The sequence below is a fragment of the Agelaius tricolor genome, unplaced genomic scaffold (genome assembly GCF_023055355.1).
Source record: "Agelaius tricolor isolate 1412-34295 unplaced genomic scaffold, bAgeTri1.0.p SCAF_18, whole genome shotgun sequence".
NCBI lineage: Eukaryota > Metazoa > Chordata > Aves > Passeriformes > Icteridae > Agelaius > Agelaius tricolor.
The window spans coordinates 18,723,911-18,743,624 of NW_027269278.1; the positions used below are offsets into that span (position 1 = coordinate 18,723,911).

At 54.2% G+C, this 19,714-nt stretch overlaps 1 protein-coding gene across 2 annotated transcripts in view; it reads right to left on the bottom strand.

The window, feature by feature from the left end:
* PPP2R2B (protein phosphatase 2 regulatory subunit Bbeta) overlaps nt 1-19,714 on the bottom strand; it is a 61,071-nt gene that overhangs the window by 22,518 nt on the left and 18,839 nt on the right. Inside the window, exon 1 of one of the 2 annotated variants that reach the window (XM_071443690.1) lies at nt 18,714-18,912. The exons of the other annotated variant lie outside the window; for it this stretch is intronic. Coding sequence (XP_071299791.1) covers nt 18,714-18,783 — 70 coding nt within the window. The 5' untranslated portion in view covers nt 18,784-18,912. Of the gene's footprint in view, nt 1-18,713; nt 18,913-19,714 lie in introns of those variants that run through there. 2 annotated transcript variants of the gene reach the window in all.

A 19,714-nucleotide genomic window follows, 5' to 3' on the forward strand; every position in this document is an offset into this window, starting at 1 on the left:
CTGCACAGCAGACACAACCTCCTCAAAATGGCTGATTTGGACTTAGGAATAGTGATGGAAAATCCAAGTCCATCTGCAAAATACACCCTTAAAATAATGAGACTTTGTAAAAAGCAGCTGAGCATTGATCAAGTCCTCCACCCTTTCCACATTAAAATCTTTAAAAACTCCAATGATTTCTGTCACAGAACTGTCTGGGCACTTCTCATGCTTGGTTATAAAGGCATAAGCAACCCAAAAAGTGTCCTGGTTCCAAAATACCTTCTGAAAACCTATGATTTCCAGGGACATCACTGGTTGCTGAAAACCTGAACATCTGACAGAGGAAGATACTCACAGATGGTAACAATAGTGAGCTCTTACTATTTACAAGATCTTCGTCTGTAGCAGGAACACAAAAGCTGCTTTTCCCAAAAGGTAACTCTGACCCTCAGCACACCCCTGTGTCCTGGGGTGCTGCCTTGCAGACCCAGGGGACTCTCAGTGCACAGCCCTGCATTGGACTGTTCTCACAGACGAGGGGTCGGTGTGCAGACACTGGGATGGATGATTTCCAACACACTTCATGTGCCATGCAGTCTGTCTTTCTGGTCATCTTGCTGCAGCCATCTGTTAGCTGATCAGCAAAAACTATTGACTGTTGAAAAATTTTAATTAGAAGTACCCAAATGTCAGCTAAGTGAGTAAAATTCAGAAGCAGCAATCTTTGCTCTCATGTAGAGCAGCTATTTTCAGCTTACAACCCATTTTTGTTACCATCTTGCTCTGATGTCATTCTCTGTCACATTATTCCAGTTTGGTGCCCCTGGAACAAGCCCCTTGGCTGAACATGGGAGGCACAACATGCACCTACTGCTTCCCACAGGAGCTTCTCACAGGAACGTGGCCCTGGGTGCCACAGAGAGAGGATCACAGAGCACATTGCAGAGCACTGGAGATGCAGGGATGGGGGCCCGTGGGCAAGCCTGGGCACAGGGTGGCCGAATGAGCTGCCTGCAGGTGGGGCAGCCTGGGGGGCAGCACCAGGACAGAAACACAGCTGGGTCAGCAGGGAGACACAAAGGGTCTGGCACATGAAGGGGAACGGGGGGAGGCAAAAGGGGAATGTGGCCGATGGAATATGGACACCTTCAGCATGGGAAAATGACCCCTCTCTGCCGTAATCCACCTCTGCAGGGCGCACCCACAGCAGCCACGCCCGTCAGAGTGGTGGCATTTGAAAAATGTTCTTAACGCTCCAATTCCAATTCTACAGGAAAGCAAACACACCAACACTGTGCAGACAGTCCCTGGCATTTGCTGCACGGATTTGAATTTAATCAGCCCAAGATGGCTTAATCCAGCACCTGGGGCTGTGCTAAGATGGCAGCACAATGGCACTGGGGCAGGCCGTGCCACCCAGAGCCCTGGCTGTGCCCTCCCCACCTCAGCACCCGTGTCTGGGCAGACAGGAGATCTCAAACTGACACCAGTGCTGCCCCAGCAGCATTCCCCTGCCTCTCCCTGTCCCAGCCAGGCCCCAGTGCCCACAGACCCCTCTCTGGGAGCTGGCACGGCCTGTTAGCACACCCCACTGCCCTCCTGGTGCCTCAGGAGCCGGTGCCACTCAGGGTCCTCCCTCTGGGATGTGCCCCATTCCCAGAGTGCCACAGGTGCCCGTGGCAGGTGGCCACTGTCGGGAGCTGCCTCCACACATGGCTCAGGGCCACTGCCAGCCACTGCCAGCCCTCCTTGCCGGGGCATAAACCCTCCACAAGGCCCTGCAAGAGCTCAGGCTAACCCAGAGCCCCTGCACGGGCCAGACCACAACACACGCTTTATCTGCTCCCTCTAAAACTCATCACAAACTACATTTTCTGCTGACTTTAACATTTCTTCCCATGGAAGACAGATGTCTGTGCCATCATTTTCAATCTGCTCCTGGAAGAGCTTGTCTCAAGACATTTTCCTTGCAGTACTTTAATTAAACTTTCTTTCTTTCAATTTAGTTGGGTTCATTAAGTGATGTCCTGAGCCACTGAAATGAATTGCTTAAAAGTGATTTGTGCAGCAGCTTGAAGGAGCAGATTGCAGCTATAAATGAGCCTGTCTTTGAACTTTACAAGTTTTGCCACTTGGGGTGCAGAAAGCACCCAAAAGCCTCAAGTCCCTGGGGAGGGCCCAAGGTCTCTGTGGGCAAGGCAGCATTCCTGGCTCCTGCTGGTAAGTTACAGAGAGTGAAAAACACTTGTTTATAAACTGCAAATGGAAATAACAAATATTTCTCCTTGAAAAATAACAAATTTCATATATACAGCTTTCTTTAGTGAAAACAAAACCCTTGTTTGTTACAGGGAATAAATTCTAGGATGTCAGAGGCTTCCAAACAGAAGCATGGACAGTCACTAGATCCAGTGAAAACTCTCTTCCCGTCAGATGGTCAAGAGCCAATAGACACAACTATACAACATCCAGCAACTTCCACTGAAAAGCTGCACTGATAAACAGCATGTTCTCTTACAGCCCTCACCTTCTAAAAATGAGGTGAGAGCTAGGTACTTCATCTCTTTTCCTCCTGCTGTTGTCAGTGAGAAAGCAGGTTCTGGATGTTATCTGACACTGCTTCTCTACACCATCCATGGGCTGCCCAATACTTACCCAAAGACAAGGCACTGGGCTTCCCTCTCTCTGCCCCTGCCTGCTGAGGTTCAGCAGGAGACAATCACATTGTTTGATCTCAGCTGCCTCAGTCACACTCAGCTTTAGCTCAGAGCTCCCCACGCAAACACAGCTTCACCCGACACACATCAGCCTCCAGGGACTCTCAATGTCACTGCCAGCCCAGCCAGGCCTCTGCAAGCCTGGAGGTGTCCTGGAACGCTGAGGGGTTTGGGACAGCCTCTGCTACAGAGAGGGGTCAGTACCATGGCCACGGTTCAGTACCAGGGTCACAGCCCCTGGGCGGCAGAGCACCATCCCAGCACTGCATCTGACACCAGCTCACTCCAGGCAGGCGGAGCAGCAGCTCCACTGTGACGTGCTGCCCCTGCAGCATCCTCCTAGCACAGGCACAGCCAGATCAGCCACGTCTGCGTGGCCTCCACCACGCAGGGAAGGGAGAGCTGGGCAATTTGAGCTGGTCTCACACCCCAGACAGCGCTTGGGGCAGGTCAGTCACTGCCACTGCCACTGCACAGCACAGGGCAGTGCTTCACCCAGGGCTGGGGAGCACTGCCCAGGGCACGAGGAGCAGAACACTTCTGCAGAACAGCCACCACAGCCAGAGCAGCTGCGGGACACCCAACAGGGTGCAGCCCCTGCCCCTATGCCCAGGTGTGTGCTGCGGGTAAGGGTGTGGATTTTAACAGTTCTGCTGGAAAGCTGCTTCCCATTCTGAGAGAAATCTAGGCATTATTTAATTCAAAACAGAAAACAAGCTGCACTGTGGGCTGTGAGCAAGTTTGGGCTTCATTCGGAAGGGGGAAAAGTGAAAATACTAATTAACCCCAGTTGTTGGAAGAACGCCTTGCAGAAACATTATTCAGAATGGGTCACAAATCATAAAATAATAATAATAAAAAAAGCCACAATGCTCTGGGGACATTAAGCGATTACAGAGAGTTGTTATTTGGCTGATTTTCACACTTCATTAGCATGTGCATAATTTAACAAGTGAACGTGCTGAGGGCTGGCAACACATAAGAGCCACTTTCTTGAAACACCAACTGTAAATTGGGACACCACAGTTAGGGGGTTTGTTTTAAATCATGATGGAAAAGCAACGGACATGAATTCCAGGCCTTCAGCAGAAGAAATGGATTTTCAGGGACTACAGGCCAAGCAGAGAGGTGCTATGGGAAGGTAACTGCCCCTTTGGACATGGCCCAGAGAGCCCAGCTCCGCATGGCTGGGAGCTGCCTCAAAGCCATTTAACACAGAATTAGGTAAATCTGGATAAAAACAACACCGTGAATCTGTGACCTTCTGCTGCTCCCACTTGTCTGGCACTCACCACAGAGCAGTGGGGATGGCACTGAAGCAGAGGGTGGACAGAGTTTGGGAGTTACCATCAGAACAGGCAACCTTCCAGCAGGGAGAACGGAGGGCAGGAAACAAAGGGGATTTATCAGTACCAGGATGGCCACATCACATGGAAGGGGCAATGCCAAGACAAACCAGAGCACCCAGGGCCCCAGGCTGCTGCCAGCCCTCGCTCAGGCCACGGTGGCTGAGAGCTCACGGGCATCCCAGCAGAGCCTGTGACACGGGGGGACTGAAGGCTCCTCAGCCACCAGCCAGGGACAGGGAGGGGACACTGAGCGACTGAAGGCTCCACAGCCACCAGCCAGGGACAGGGAGGGGACACTGGGGGACTGGAGGCTCCTCAGCCACCAGCCAGGGACAGGGAGGGGACACTGGGGGACTGAAGGCTCCACAGCCACCAGCCAGGGACAGGGAGGGGACACTGAGGGACTGAAGGCTCCTCAGCCATCAGCCAGGGACAGGGACACCCTGGCCCAGCAGCCAGGGCACCCCAGTGCTGTCTCCCACAGCACCTAACAAGGTGGGCAGACACGGCAAGCACAGGTGTCCAGCACCTGTGAGCTGAAGGCAAAGGGATGGTTCAGATGAGGGAGAGACAAGACCTCTGCAAGAAAAAAAAAATCTCTTCCTCCTTTTTCCCGCACTGTGTGGCAGCCACATCTCTAAACACTGTTCCAGATTGTAATTTCCCTATATTTTAACAGAGATTCTGTTTATGAAACTGCAAGAGGATTTAGTACTTATGAATAATGCCATGAGGTCTGGGAGATGTTTCTTTATATGATTAACTGACCACAGGCCATTTGTTTTACAACAAAGAGGCTCAATGATCCGTGCACTCTGATTTATTCAGCCCCCATCTACTGCAGTGGCTGAAACCTTCCTGGTACCCATATCTGCACAAGGATGGGAGGAATGCAGACCATGAGAGCCTCTGCATGCCAGTCCATCAGCTGGGGCAGCACTGATGGGCAGGATCCCCAGATGATGGCAGGGGAACCCAACTGGCACACCAGGTTTCACAGTGAAGCAGGCCAGGGTTCAGCTTTCGAGCTCTCCCTAATGCTGTCCTCACTGGGGCATGGCTGCGGGTTTCACCCACAGTTCTGATTTCAGATACAATATTTGCTGCGAAGATAACGGGTATTACAAAATAAACTAGGGGATTTGATATTGGCCCTGCCCTATTGGGCGCCGTTGACACTGTTTGTTGATGAAATACTGCTGCACTGAAACAGAGTGCGAGAACTGGCGAGTGGACTTCACTCTGAATAGAAGTGGAACTGACAAATGTACTGTAATTGTCCAAATTGAGCAGCTGATGGCAAGTACCTGGCATCCTCCGGGTATCACACACTTTTTCTCTCCAGCAGCACTCCTGCATTCCAGGAAAGGATGCTGGAAATGTTACCTTCCTTCTGAATTTGGCTCTTAATAATTGAACAAGAAATTATATGGCCACAGAAGAAGTCTGAGTTTCTCCATCCAATGAAACACAGCAATGCCTGGTTGGGCACTTTATGTTGTTTTGTTTTGCTGTACATAAATAATGAGGAGTGAGGATGCAGTACTTTGACGTTGAACTTGGGAGTATGAGCAAAGCTACAGTGAGAGTAAGAAATTATGCAAAACCATTTGTGCTTGGAATGTCAATGTTTCAAGATGATGCAAACAGGCACTTTTTAAACCTCTTCTAAAAACCCAAAGAAGCCTTGGGACCAAACCATATGGTTTAAGTCAGCAGCCTATAGCAAGCTTAATGCTTCTGCCAGCCAGCAAGGATTTGGGCAATTAGTTTATTAATGTGTTTATGTAAACAAAGAGAAAAAAAGTTGGGGAAAGTCTCATCCATTTCTCTCTGCCAAACTTATTGAGCATCATCAAACAGAGAAAATGCAAATCTAAGAAACTTTAAAACCCAACAAAGCCCCAGCCAGCCCCAGCACCCTGACGAGGAGAACTGGATCCCATCACATATACAGGGCTCAGTGGTGTCTTACCAGAGTAATGAGGAATGGGCAAAATGGTCCCTTCCAACCTCAAGAGTCTGTGGAACCTCAAGCAGAAAAATACCATATCCCTTACAGTTCATTATTATATATCCCTGACTCAGGACAAGGAATATCTAATTATCCCAATTGCTTCTGCTTTGGGAATGGGCCCTTTACACTTGGATAAAGGTGCCTATAAACAGCAGCATTTCTGCCTGCTCAGGCAGGGTCAGGTTTTATATGCTCTGAGAAGATTAACTTTATTCTTAGTGAAGAATTTAATTACAGGAAGCGATTAGCCAAGTGCTCCCAGTCAATACAGATGCAGTACAAGCTGTGCAGGAGTGGGCACCTTTGCTCCTGTGCAGGAAGTCCAGAAACACTGACATTATTGCAAAGCCATTTGGGTTTTAAGTGACACCAGCCAGACCTGGATCTCCACAGGCCAATTACAACATGCTGACTTAAGCAACTTTCAGCAGGGCTGGGAAACCAATAAAAAGACAGCAGGAGGCTGAAAGTCCATTTTAAAATGCAGGAATACATCAGTTTATAGGTTTGTTTTCTAATTGCAACACTGCAAAAATCAATGGCTTTTGAAAAGTAAAAGAAACACAGAAAACTGCTTGCAAACTCTGCTAGCCAGAAAACAGCACTTGCTGATAAATGTAACTGTTTTCTCTGTCTTTTGGTGAACAGGACAAAAGAATGCCTTGAATATTTGCCATCTCCTGTAACCCTTTCCACGGCATGTTAATAACTGCAGCTATTCACTAAGCAAGAAAAAACTGTAATTAAATATACCTAAAACAGCTTTCCAGCCTCCAAATAGCACTGCCAAGGGCTAACAAAGGCTAAATCCAGCAAGCCAGCCCAGCTGCCTGCTAGCAGGCTCCCACTGAGGCAGCGATGGTGGGAGCCCACACTGAGCACCCAGCGGGGACAGCTCTCCAGGATGATGCCATGGAGCTTTTTCTGCTGCTAATTACCACCCACACGCCCTCCCAGGCCTGCTTGTGCACTGAGAAGGCACTGGCTGGAGCCACTGCTCATCAGCTGCTGCCCTGAGCCTGACACACAGGTTTTCCAGGGGGTGCTTTCATTTGAAGGTCTGAGACTGCATATGCAGAGGAAAAAACCCTTTTTCTGGCAAACCCTTGTCCTCTATTTCATCACCTCATCAATAACTTTGCACATTGTCAGAAACAGATGGCAGGGAAAGAAAGAGGTTTGGGGAAGCAGCAGCTATCGGGAGATCAGGAACAAAGTGGCTCCCAAGTCTGGAATTCTGCTGTATACCAGTACCTCAAACCAGGGCACAGCTCCTCCCTGGAGCCAGGAAAATCACTCCCAGCCAGGGAAGTGAAGAGCACATATTCCTCCTCAGCCTGGCTGCTCCACCACTGTGGGACAAAGCCCTGCAAGGCAGAGCTGGTGCTGCAGTGCCTGCTTGGGGAGGAGGGCTGGCACTCACTGCTGTGGGCACTCCCCGGGTCAAGCCACAGCCTATAAACACGCTGAACAGTGGGCAAGATGCTTTGCCTGTCCCCAGCAAATGCTGAGCCAGGGCAAGACACCCAGCCTGACGTGGACAGACACCTCCTGCACATGGGAACATGAGCATTCCTGCTGAGATGAGTCCCTCCAGAACATGAAAGGTGCAGTAAAATGGACCTGAAAACAGCCTCACAGCTTCCTTCTCAAGAGAAAGCAGAGCCCTCTTAATTAAAGAAACAAAGCCTTTAAGAATAGTACTCCAAAGCCCCTCTGGTTGCCCAGGCTGCCTGGGTCCCTGGCAAAGGCAAACACACCAGACATGAGCACAATTTGGAGCAATTTCTGGCAGCTCTGTGCAGAATATTTCCTCCTGCGTCGGAAGGAGGGCTCTGGCTCACCCTGCACCACTCTCCTGCTGCTCCCACACCAGCAGGTCCATGGCTGGACCCACCCCTTGCCCCACGAGAAGCTGAGAGCTGGGAAGGGGCAGGGGTGAGTGAAAGAAAAGGCAAGAGCCATGTCCCCAAGCCCAGCAAGCAGAAGATTCACTAGAGGTGGTGACAAGTGTGTGTGTGTGTGTGTGTGTGTGTGTGTGTGTGTGTGTGCATGTGTGTGTGTGTGTGTGTGTGTCTGTGTCTGTCTGTGTGTGTCTGTGTGTGTCTGCGTGTGTGTGTTTGTGTGTGCTTGTGTGTGTGTGTGTGTCTGTCTGTGTCTGTGTGTGTCTGTGTGTCTGCGTGTGCATGTGTGTGTGTGTCTGTGTGTGTCTGTGTCTGTCTGTGTCTGTCTGTGTCTGTCTGTGTCTGTGTGTGCGTGTGTGTGTCTGTCTGTGTCTGTCTGTCTGTGTGTGTGCAGCCAAGCACACAGACATGCGCAGCAGCAAGTGGAGACACAGCTAACTGTCCAGAGCCATATGGGCTCTTCGATTCACAACTGCTCATCCCTGAGAAAAGGGTCCCCAAAATGCTTGTGAGCATTCCTCTGTCCTTCTGCCTCCTTCCACAGGTAGAATACCCCATCAGGAAGGGGGAGATGGCATCTGCCTGCCTGAGAGAGAGCCTTGGTGCTGGTTTTGGCTGTTCAAGGGGCTGGCAGGATGGGTGGTAAGTCAAAGGCCTCAAAAGACAACATCCTTCTGCAACACAGACATGTAGAACCACAGTCCTCCCATCCCTGTAAAGCACACGGGACACTGGGAGCACACAGCCAGAGATGACAGGGACAGGATCTCCCACCTGCACTTAGCAGACAAAGCACCATGGCCGTGTCCATCCTCAGCCAGGGCCAGGGAACACGAGGGTTGGGATCTACAGCCCATGACACGCCCAGGCAGCCTTCACATGGAAACTGACAGCAGCATTTGGCCCTGAGAGCCCAACTTAGAGCAGGGCTAATTGTATTAAGGACCACACAGCGTATTGCTTTATTTGTAATGAGTTTTAGGCTTCGGAAGCTGAGAATCCCATCTGCAAGAACAGACTGTTGCAGGATTCATCTATTAATAGCCACTGGTACACACTTCCAGCTGAGGGACACAAGGAGGGAGGAGACAACCAGATGGAGATAATGCATTAGGGTGACACAAAGCCAAAAAAAGGATGATCCACTTCCCCACATCCTCACACACATCTCAGGCTTGCAGCAGGGAGCAAATGAAGTGTCACATGTGATTAACTCATAAACATCCTAATTAGAAAGTTCTTACACTTGATCAAATGTCCAAATATGACAAGACTTCAGTGTCCTCCCCAGAGCCCCATGCAAACAAGGAAACACAGCAGACTTCAGCTCCAACTTCAAAGCAAGGCCCATGCCCAGCATGGCACGTGTAAGATCCTGTTTATGAAGTGCTTTGAGAGCTGCTGGTGGAGGTGAGTTGGATGAGAACCAAGAGCCACTCTTCTCCCTTCTATGCTACACCCAGATGAATTCTCTGACTCAGGCTGACCTCCAAACCAGCCTGTCAGCAGAAGCTGTTGCCACTGATGGCAATGGTGAGAAACTCTGACCATCCAAAGGTCCATGGGAGACATGGATCTGGCCTCACTGTTACCAGAAACAGCCCCAGCTACAAGGTAATCTCTACACAGCATCATCTTCACAATCTTGGGTGAATTCAACCATTTAGTGCCACAGGTACTGACGCCTAGCTTTGTTTTTATGCCCAATGTTTTTCTGCCTGATGACTTCCATCAAAAAGCTGAATACCCTGTTACAGCTGGAGCCGCTCAATCAGTAACACCTCGCTGCTGCACATTGCAGGACTCCTAATGAAAAACATTGCATCAAGTTGCCAAATGACAGTATGGAACAGGATCCATAGCCAGGTCTCTGCTGCAGGAGAGCCTGTGCTGAGCTCCCCAGGAGCAGAGGGGCTCCCTCAGTACCCCCAGGATGCCAGCAGCATGGCAGCCCATCAGCACCGGGTTTGCTCCATCACCATAACACACTTGCTAGCAGGAGTCCGGAGGCTCCCCACAGTGCCTGCAGCTCCAGCCCCCCAGCCATCTCCCTGGCTGCTCTCCAAACAGAACACAGCAGAAGCACAGCTCACAGCATTGCTGAGCAAAGCCAGCAGAGCTCCTGGGACTCACAGGCATCACCAGGGGCAGGCAGGGTCCCACTGGACTCCAGCCATGACCTGCAGATGGAAATCATGCAGGGTCAGGCGGCTGCACGACCCCCAGAGCAGAGCCCTCACCTGAGGCCAGCGTGGAGAAACACCCTCACCAAAACTTAGCCAAAACTCAGCCAAAACTCAACAGTTTGTCACTGCTGAGAGGCGCAGGTCCCTGTTTGCTCTGGTGCCTTCAAACAGAGCAATTCTGTAGAAGGAAACTGCTGCAGAGGTGCTTGTGAAGATTGTGGTGGGACTCTGGCTTCTGCCAAGAAATCAGGCAGACAAGCAGACTGCCCCTGGATCCCTGCAGGACTCGTATCCTCCAGCTGAGAGTGTTACCCGAACAGATCTTCCCAAGCAGAGGCAATCACAGGCAGACATCTGGCACACCATTCCTGCTAGCCAGAAATGTTCAATGGGGAACCAGTTACAAAGCAACACTGCTCACGCTGTTATTATAATTAAGAATCTGTCAGCCTGCTGAAACGAAGGCCAAGTTTATTTAGGGATTGTGAGGGAGGGCTCTCCAAAACAGCCTCTCTAATTCTCTCTCTTCCATTCCCCAGAACCCACAGAGATGCAGGTTTCCATGGACAACTTGTGGTTGGAGCAACCTCCACCAGTGCTGACACCTAACCTCCAGCAGCAGACCCCATCTCCTGCTCCAAAACAGCAAATGCAAGGGTCCCCCTAATCATTATGGGGGTTTCCAGTGGAACTAGGAAGAGCAGGCGTGTCCCATCCACAAGCAGGTACAGTGGGTGAGTTTCCACTGGTGCTCCTCCTGCCTCAAGGGGCCATGCCATGCACCTCACCTTCAGGACAGCACCTCAGGGGTCTGCAGAGCAGGACCCCAGGAAGCAAAGCTTGTTTGCCTGGGACTCCATGCTGGCTGAACAGCCTCCCACTGCACATCTGGACACTGCAGGTCTCTGGGCACCTGTCAAAGGGCTCCAGTGCTCCTGGAGCACCAGGCATGCGATGGGCAGTCTTCCTGGCAGTAGGTGAGTGCCCCACAAGCACATGAGAACACCCAGTGATGTGCACTGTGTGCCTGTGCGAGTTTAATGCAGGAGCCAGGTGTTAAACAAGCTACAGCCCCCCCGACCCAGCACTGGTCAGCATCTAGCCCCATCAGCCTGAGCTCTGTGGTGAGACAGACTTAAGGGCTGCTGCCCCTGCACTCCCTGAGCTGGGCCCTTCTCGCTCAGTACAGTTGACTCAGGCTGCAAGGGAAGGGATCTGTCACCCCTGCTCCCCAGCTGCCAGGCTGCTGCAGGAATGGGCAGTCAGGCCCTGCACGTGGTGTTTGGCCAATGCCTGCACTCCTCAGGAAGCTGCTGCTCCCCAGGCCCCAACCACCCTGCCTTTACTCACAGAGCTAACAAAGGCAATGCCAGGAAATGCCGGATAACTCAGCACCGAGGCTGCACTGCTCATTTCAGGGCTACCTGGTGCACAGCAGCACACAGGCAGGGGCCCAAGCGCTGCCCCCAGCTCTGCCAAGGCAGCCAGGGGCAGCACCACCACTGAAACACAGCTGCAGCAAGCAGAGGACACCCAGGACACCGCTCTGGAGCTGGCTGACCATCACTGGGCGCTGTTGGGGCACAGCATTGCTCCATGCCCAACAGCAGTCAGGGTGCCAGGGCAGGGTGAGAGCAGGGCAGGACCACAAGGGCACTGACCGGAGCCACACCAGCTCAGGTCACACGTCAAATCACAACTGAGACACATCTCTTGCCATGAGCTTGCCATCAGCTGATGAGGACCCAGATATCAAGAATGAAAACACCAAGATGAAACTTTAAAAACCCATTGGTCTTCCAAAGTCTACAACACCTTGAAAGTGAGCATATTTTGGGAGCCCTGTTTGTGTGGCTGTTTTGGGCTGGGTTCACTGAAGCCATAGATGAACCAGGAGCCATTTTGGGGTCCGGGGCTTCCCCCACTGTTGCACATCTCAGCGAGCTCGTTACCAGCATTTGGAGAGGTTCAGCTTTGATACTCCTTGCACTAAAATGAGTTGCAGATCAAACCAGGCAGTCAACAGAATTTTTAAATTAAACTACAAAATTATTTAAAATCCCCTTTGAGGACGTTATCACAGGGTTAACACCCACTCTTGGCTTCAGATAATACAGCAGCAATAAATGGTAATGTGCTCTATGAAACATGATTTATTTTTGCTGAGCAGGCTTGGCATTATAAATCTCAGCACTCTTAACATTTAAAGTTGTTATTCTAATGACAAAATAGACATGAGGGAGATAACAGTCTTTATCTCCATTAATGTTTTATTGTTGTTCAGAGAATATGGATATGGACTGATCCAAGCATAGGAAAATCACAGCAATTTGTTTGCACATTGGGGAAGCTGAGATAATGGTTGTGTTTTATGACCACACCAGGGAATCAGCTGAAATGCAGGACAGAGCAGATCAAAATGCGGGATTAATCGGCTGCTTTGGTTTCTGGTTTATATTCTGGTTACATTTCCATTCCCAGGACCTGCCTTAGCATGACATTAGAAGAGATGGTCCAACAGCTGACTCGTGGCACCCAAGGAAGTGAGGAAACAGGCTTTGAAGGAAACAAAAAAGGCTGCACAACAGTTCTGTGCAATGCAGACCAGCAGCACTGCCAGGGAGGCAGGATCCTTCTGGGCATTCAGCTGCCTGGAGCCGACTCTGCTCTCCCCGAGCGCGGCTGTCGGGGCCCCTGCAGCTTCCTGTGGTGTCACAGCACAGAGCTCCTGACCTGCCCGGCATTTCCCCTCCCTCCCAAGGCACACCACACCTCAGAGGACCCCAACACCCTCTGTAAGCTGAACCTGAAACAGTGAGCGGAGCTGCAGTGAGGGCTGTGCTCCGGAGGCTTAAGCAGATAAAAGCTGAAAACCAAAACAACAGAAACTCCAGACAAACCACACAGCCACCTGCCCCATCCTGGGACCCCCTGGGCCAGACAGGGCAACCCTTTCCCCTCAAGAAATCAGGTGCATGATGCATCAGGGAAAAACAACAACCAGCGCTGCCCTCATTGACTCCAACAGCTCAATCACACCTTTTCTGGGAGGATGGCAGGGAGGTGAGCTGGGGACAGCATTCCTGACAGCACACAAGCAACACACCACAACACACCAGTGTGCACATCTGGCCTCCAGTGCCCAGGTGCTGGGGCAGGTGGCCACGGTGGCATCTCAGCCTTTCCCAGAGTGCTGGGTCAGGCCCAGGCCAGTTCCAGGTTTGCTGTGCCTCAACTGCCCCTCCACAGGGCAGGGCAACCGCCAGCTCCCCAAGTCGTGGGGATTCGGGAGGGCTGCAAAGAGCTCAGGTGCCACTGCCCAGGGCAGCTCTGCACAGGAATGCTGAGGTGAGAGGTCCGGGGGCCTTTTGGTCAGCTCCAGGCAGAGTGGCTGTGCAGCAGCTGCCCCAGCACCGGCTGCGCGGAGCCCCGGTACGTGCCTGGGCACTCCCCACCGTGCCCGGAGCCCGGAGTGCCCCCCGGCACTGCCCGGAGCCCCGGTACCTGCCCGGAGCCCCGGTACGTGCCCGGTACTGCCCCCCGGTACGTGCCCCAGTTCGTGCCCTGGTACATGCCCCGCTACGTGCCCCGCTACGTGCCCCGCTACGTGCCCGGTACTCCCCCTCGGTACTGCCCGGAGCCCCGGTACGTGCCCGGTACTCCCCCCCGGTACGTGCCCGGTACGTGCCCGGTACGTGCCCCGGTACCTGCCCGGTACTGCCCCCCGGTACTCCCCCCCGGTGCCCCCTCCCGGCCCTGCCCGGCCGCTCCCTGCGGTGCCCGAGCCCCGGGCCGGCCCTGCCCGCAGCTGGGGCTTTGTGCCGGCTCAGCGCCTCGCAGCGAGCGCCGCACAGCCGCCCTGGGGAGGAGCGGCGAGAGGCAGCCGCTATTTTTAAGCCGCCTGATCAGCACCGTGCCCGGCCAACGCGCCCCGGCCCCGCTGCGGGCGGGGCTCACCGCACCCGCCACGCGCCTCTCACCGCGCCCCGACAGGCGCCAGCTCCGGCAGCAGCAGCGTTTCCCTGTGACCCAGCAGCGGGCACGCATGTTCTCAAAGGATTTTTTCCACCAGCATTTATTGCCCCAGCCTAGCAATCACTAACAAGCAAGTCTGGACTCAATAATCTTGGAGGTCTTTTTCAACCTTAATGATTCTATGAGTCTAAGCCTGCTGGCAGGGGTACACCTCTGCCCCAGCTTGCAGAGTTAGGGAAGCTGATGATTACCGTGTCTGCCACAGCATTAGGCCCTTCCACCTACCGACCTTCCAGGCACCAGGTCTCACCAGCTCTTTTGGGAGGAGGCGTCAGGGGTTTGGCACAGCCCTGCAGACTCCTGATCCCAAAAGCAGCCATAGGGGCAATCTGCTGGGCCAGATCAGGAGCACATCCCACCCAGCATCCTGTCTCCAACAGACAACAGGTGATACACAAACAGCAATCAGCAACGTTTCCACTAGCATTCTCCTACCCTCTGCAATATTCAGCCCAGGGGGCTCATCAACCAGAGGTGGTCTCTCTACATTTAATAAATCTTGACCACTCCACCAAGGCCCTCAATTCCATCTCAAAACCTGATGAGGGTCTGTCCTGTCAGGCACCCCAAGGATCACCTGCAAGCGCCCACAGCACAGCTCGGGGTGCTGGGCCTGAGGGCCTGACCAGGCTGGGTTCTGATCTGCTGCAGCTGCAGATCCCACAGCAACAGGGACCAGGCTAACTCCAGGCTGTAAGGCCAGACCCCTTCGGGTGCTGTTGGTGCCTCCTGGGAGTGACCCAGCTTTCCCAGCCCTGGAGAGGCAGCAGCTTGCTTCTTGCACAGAACTGAGGGGACAGAGACAGACGCAAGCCATTACCAGTGCCCAGGCACCCTCCTCACAGTCCATCTGCAGTGGGTCAGCCACATCATTACCTGCTCCCAGTCCTCTCAGTAATCTCTAGATTACAGAGTCCCTAGGCACATCTATTCTCTCATTAATCTGTAGATTAAAGCATCCCCAAATCGGCTTTGACGTAGAGCATTGCAAACAGTTGAGTTATGCTGTGCTTCTGCCGAGATCCCATATGAGACAGAACAAGGGATGGACCCACGTGTCTGTGGGTCCAGGGAAGGGATGTCTAAACACAGTACTTGCATCATTTGCAACAACAGAAATACCCAACAGCTCTTGCCCTAAACCAGCACTGGGAGATGCTTCACTTGATGCTTTTCTGGAGACTAAAAAACCTACAGATTTTTAAAAAATCAACCACCGTACCATAGAGAGCTCGGGGCAGCCTTCCCTGGCATCAGGGCAGGGAGGCACTGGCATCAGGGCCCCTTCCTGCAGCACCATGGCAGGGCAGCATGGGAATGACTGAGATGCTGACAGAGAGTTACAGAGGGAGTAACAAGATTAAAGCAGGAAAAGGAAATAAAGGCTTAGTGATAGATTTTGCAACAGCAAAACCTACTCGGTTTGGAAAACACCCCCTCAGGAGATTAAACACTTGCAGGGGCTTTAGCCAGGCCCAGGGAAGGGCGCAGGGAGCAGCCATGCAGGGGCCCAGGAGTGGCTGCAAGGTGTCACGACTGTCCTGCCCAGCAGGGTCAGCCCCGTGCCTGCAGGGGAGAAAGTGCCTTGGCAGAGCCATTGGGAAACACGGACATCCCTCAGGGGATCCAGGATGGACCCCACAGCGGCCCCACACCATGAGCACTCCTAAGGATCCTTCTCCAACAGCACAACCGCCTGGCCAGGCCACCTCCCCACCAAGGACCCTTAAGGCCACATCTCCAACAAGCACATCTAGAAGTGGAAGCTGCTCCAATGGTTGTTTGTATTCAAATGTCTCAATTTGTCCTACTTTTGGCTGGGCACTCGGCAGAATTGCCAATGAAGATAGATTTAAGCAAAACAAGAACAAATCAAGCATATTTTCTGGACATTTTTCATGTGAGCTCTGCCGCTCTGCAGCAGTGCTCTGAGATCTGAGCTGGCACTGCCCTGGAACCCACTGGTCCTGCTCCCCGTGGCCGGTAGACCTTGTGGCACAGCCGGGGACGTGGGCTGCACCTCAGCACCTCCCTGGCAACCCGAGTCGAATTAGTGCAAGGGCCCCGCTTCTTCTCAGCAATACTCCGAGCTGCACAAGAACAAGGCATTCAAATGTGCACTTGTGAAATACCATCCTCACCCCACATTTGCATGAAAATACCAGACCTATTTAAGTGACAACGACACTTCACTAAAGCAAATTACATAACTGGCTATTTCCCTCAGCTGACACACCAGAGACACTTTCATTTCCAAAGCAAGTCTGCACTTGCTGCATAGCGTTTGGAAGGATTTTCTTCTTTTTAAACCAGATACCACAGCGTTTTAGGTATATGCTGCTTTCACATGTAGGAAAAAATGAAACTCAATTATCTAAATTTTTTATCTTAGCAGAATCTACCATTTCAAAGTGCAGTCAGCCTCCCTCTAGCAGAACCATTGCAAGGAGTCAGGAGTTCTATATAGCACGAAGGGAAGAAAAACTCCCAGCTGATAGACAGCCATTAAATCCCCTCCTGCACTTCCCCCTGCCCTGCCACCGCAGCAGGGATCTCACCGGCTGATTCTGTCATCTACTGCACAAATGCCTCTGTTTCATTTCTACCGAGAGGATTGCTGTGGTTCCCTAGTACGACGCACAAGGTCCTTCTGAAAATGCCAGCATACAGCCACAGATTGCAGACAGACTGGATCTTACCACTGAAAACCACCAGCCTTCCCAGAAATCACTGTGGGCTCCTCTCCACCCTCCACCCTTCCCCACCAGGAAACCTGAGCTCTCAGCAGGTCACAACAAGGTAGCTACAGCCTCATTTCACATTTGCTGGCTGTTGCAGCTGCCTTTCAGAACGCAGCAACAACAAAATCATCCTTCAGAGAGCACAGCACATGGCGATGTGAGCAGACAGCCGGGAGGTCCCACCGTGGCCACAGCAGCCTCCCGGAGGCACCGGCCCGCGCCGCCCCTCTCGGCAGAAACGTCAGCGTGGTGTGGCCTCCACAGGTCCTTCACTCAGCGCCAGGGCAGGTCTGCCCACTCAGCCCAGAGTGCAGCAGCACCTGGCCCCACAGCACGTCCTGCTGGCCCCACAGCACGTCCTGCTGGCCCCAGGCCCACAGTGTGAGACTCCCAGGCAGAGCAGCAGAGCCAGGGGTGCCCCAGGACAAGCCCTCCCCAGCACCTGGGGGCTGTCACGCTGAGCACTTGCATTCCAGCTACACACAAGCAACACAAAAAAACCCATTTCTTTGGCTCATCAGGTATTCAAGCTTTCCATTACTATATCAAGCCAAAGACTTTCCACTAGATAAACCCTCCTTTAGCCATGTGACAAAATTCCCAAAGTCTAGCTTCCTCTAAGTCTCATGAGGATGACACCATAAGTGAAAGCCTCTTTGGCTACTAATTAAGCTACAAATAAGCCTGCTCAGACTCTGGTATGGAGTCTGGTTCTTGAAGCCTCATTGAAGGTGTCAGTGCTACCAGAAAGGGTGGGGGTTCAGTTTTGCTTTACATCAGCTGCACTTTCCTCCCGAAGCCAGAGAGCAAAGGGAGGTTATGACAGAGCTGATGTGAAGTTGACAGCTCTTCAGCTACCAGGGAAGATAGCAGAGGCAACAGCAGCTCCATCCCCATCCCTCCTTCACCCCTCGCTGCTGGAGCTGCCTTTGTGGTGGCTGCAGCAGCATGTGCAGGCTGAGCTCATGTTCTGATGCCTGAACCGAACATGGCCACACCATCCTCTCTGCTCTTGAGCTATTATGGGAAACCACTTTCAAATGCACCATGAGCCTCACCAGAGCTGTGACATTATCCATGTGCAACAGCCTTGGCATCTCCTTGCATCTGCAACGCACCAGTCAGGATGCACTTCACTACACCTTCCTGAAGCAGCTTGTACTGAAAATAACCCCGAAACCACTGCTCCATTGACGAGATCTGCACCAGCGTTTGCCGTATTCCCGCACCCCACAGCGGCTTCAGCCACCTGCAGCACCGCGAACGCCCTCAGGGGCTGGGGAAGCCGATCCCGAGCCGCGGCCGCCGCCCGCATCCCTCCGGCTCCGGCGAGCTCCGCGTCCCTCCGGCCCCGCGGGCTCCGCTCCGGCGGGGAAGGGTTGGGGGGGGGTCGGGACCCCCCTTTCTCCCGGGTCAGGAGGAGCAGGAGCTCCCGGAGGGCCCTGGCGGGGCTGGGGGCGGCTGCGTCCCGAGCGCTGCTGCGGCGGCTCTCGGTGCCCGGGCTCAGCGGCCCCGCTCCGCCGGGGCACCGGCCCGGCCCCGGGAGCCCACCCAGCGGCACCGGCGCTGCTGAGTCACCGCAGCGGCTCCGCCGCGCCCGCAGCGAGCCCCCGGGGCCGCCGCCGCGGGGCCGAGCAGCCCGGGCCGGGGCGGCGGTGCCGGTGCCGGGACGGCCGCGGGGGAGGGCGCGGGGCGATGCGCGGCGGGGCGGGCGGGGGCCGGGGCCGCTGCGGGGCGGCCTCACCTGCTGCGGGCGGGCCGGGGGCTGCGGGCCGGGCTCACCTTCCGTGGCATAGCTGTGGTCTCGCAGGAAACTGCTGCTGATCTTGCGGGTCTCAGCGTCCTCCTCCATTGACGGCGGGCAGGCGGGCGCGGGGCGTCAGCAGCCGCAGCCGCGGATCCATCATCCCCCCCCGCGCCCTGCTCCGCGGCGGCGGCCGCCAAATGCGGCGGGGGGGGCGCAGGGGCGGCGGTGCCCGGTGGCTCCTCCCATACGGCACCGACCGGCACCGCGCGGGCGGGCGGAGCGCGGCGCGGCCCCAGCCCCAGCCCCGGAGACGGTCCTGATCGGAGACGGTCCTGCCCGGGGATGCTCCCGCCACGGGGGATGCTCCTGCCCGGGGAGGCTCCTGCCCGGGGATCGGGGATGCTCCTGCCACGGGAGAGGCTCCTGCCCGGGGATGCTCCTGCCCTGGGATGCTCCTGCCCGGGGATGCTCCTGCCCTGGGATGCTCCTGCCCGGGGATGCTCCTGCCCGGGGATGCTCCTGTCCCGGGGGATGCTCCTGCCCTGGGACGTGCCCTCCTGCCCGGGGATGCTGCTGCCCCGGGACGCTCCTGCCGCGGGATGCTGTCTCACCTGGTGACGCACCTGCCCCGGGGACACTCCAGACCGGGGATTGCTCCTTCCTGCCCGGGGCGTCACCGGCCCTGCTGGACACCCCTGTCCATGGGACGCTCCTGCAGCCTTCAGGCAGGACTGCCGCTCCCTGACCTGCCTGCCCAAACACAAGGTCCCAGCCGAGGGCTGGCAGCAGACCCTTTTTTGGCAGAGCCAGAGCACACGAACTCCCGCTGGGAGTCGCGGGACAGGGGATGCAGTGAGGGCCATGCAGGTGGCCATGCCAGCCGGGCTAAGGAGGTGTGTGCCCACGGGCAGCTGGTTCAGGCTCACCCTGTCTAGACTTTGGAAGGGGGTAGGAACGGTCAGTGACTTATGACCATTTATGACTCTGGTGGCATCCAGAGAAGAAAATGAACCCAAGGGCTATGGGGGAAGGGAGG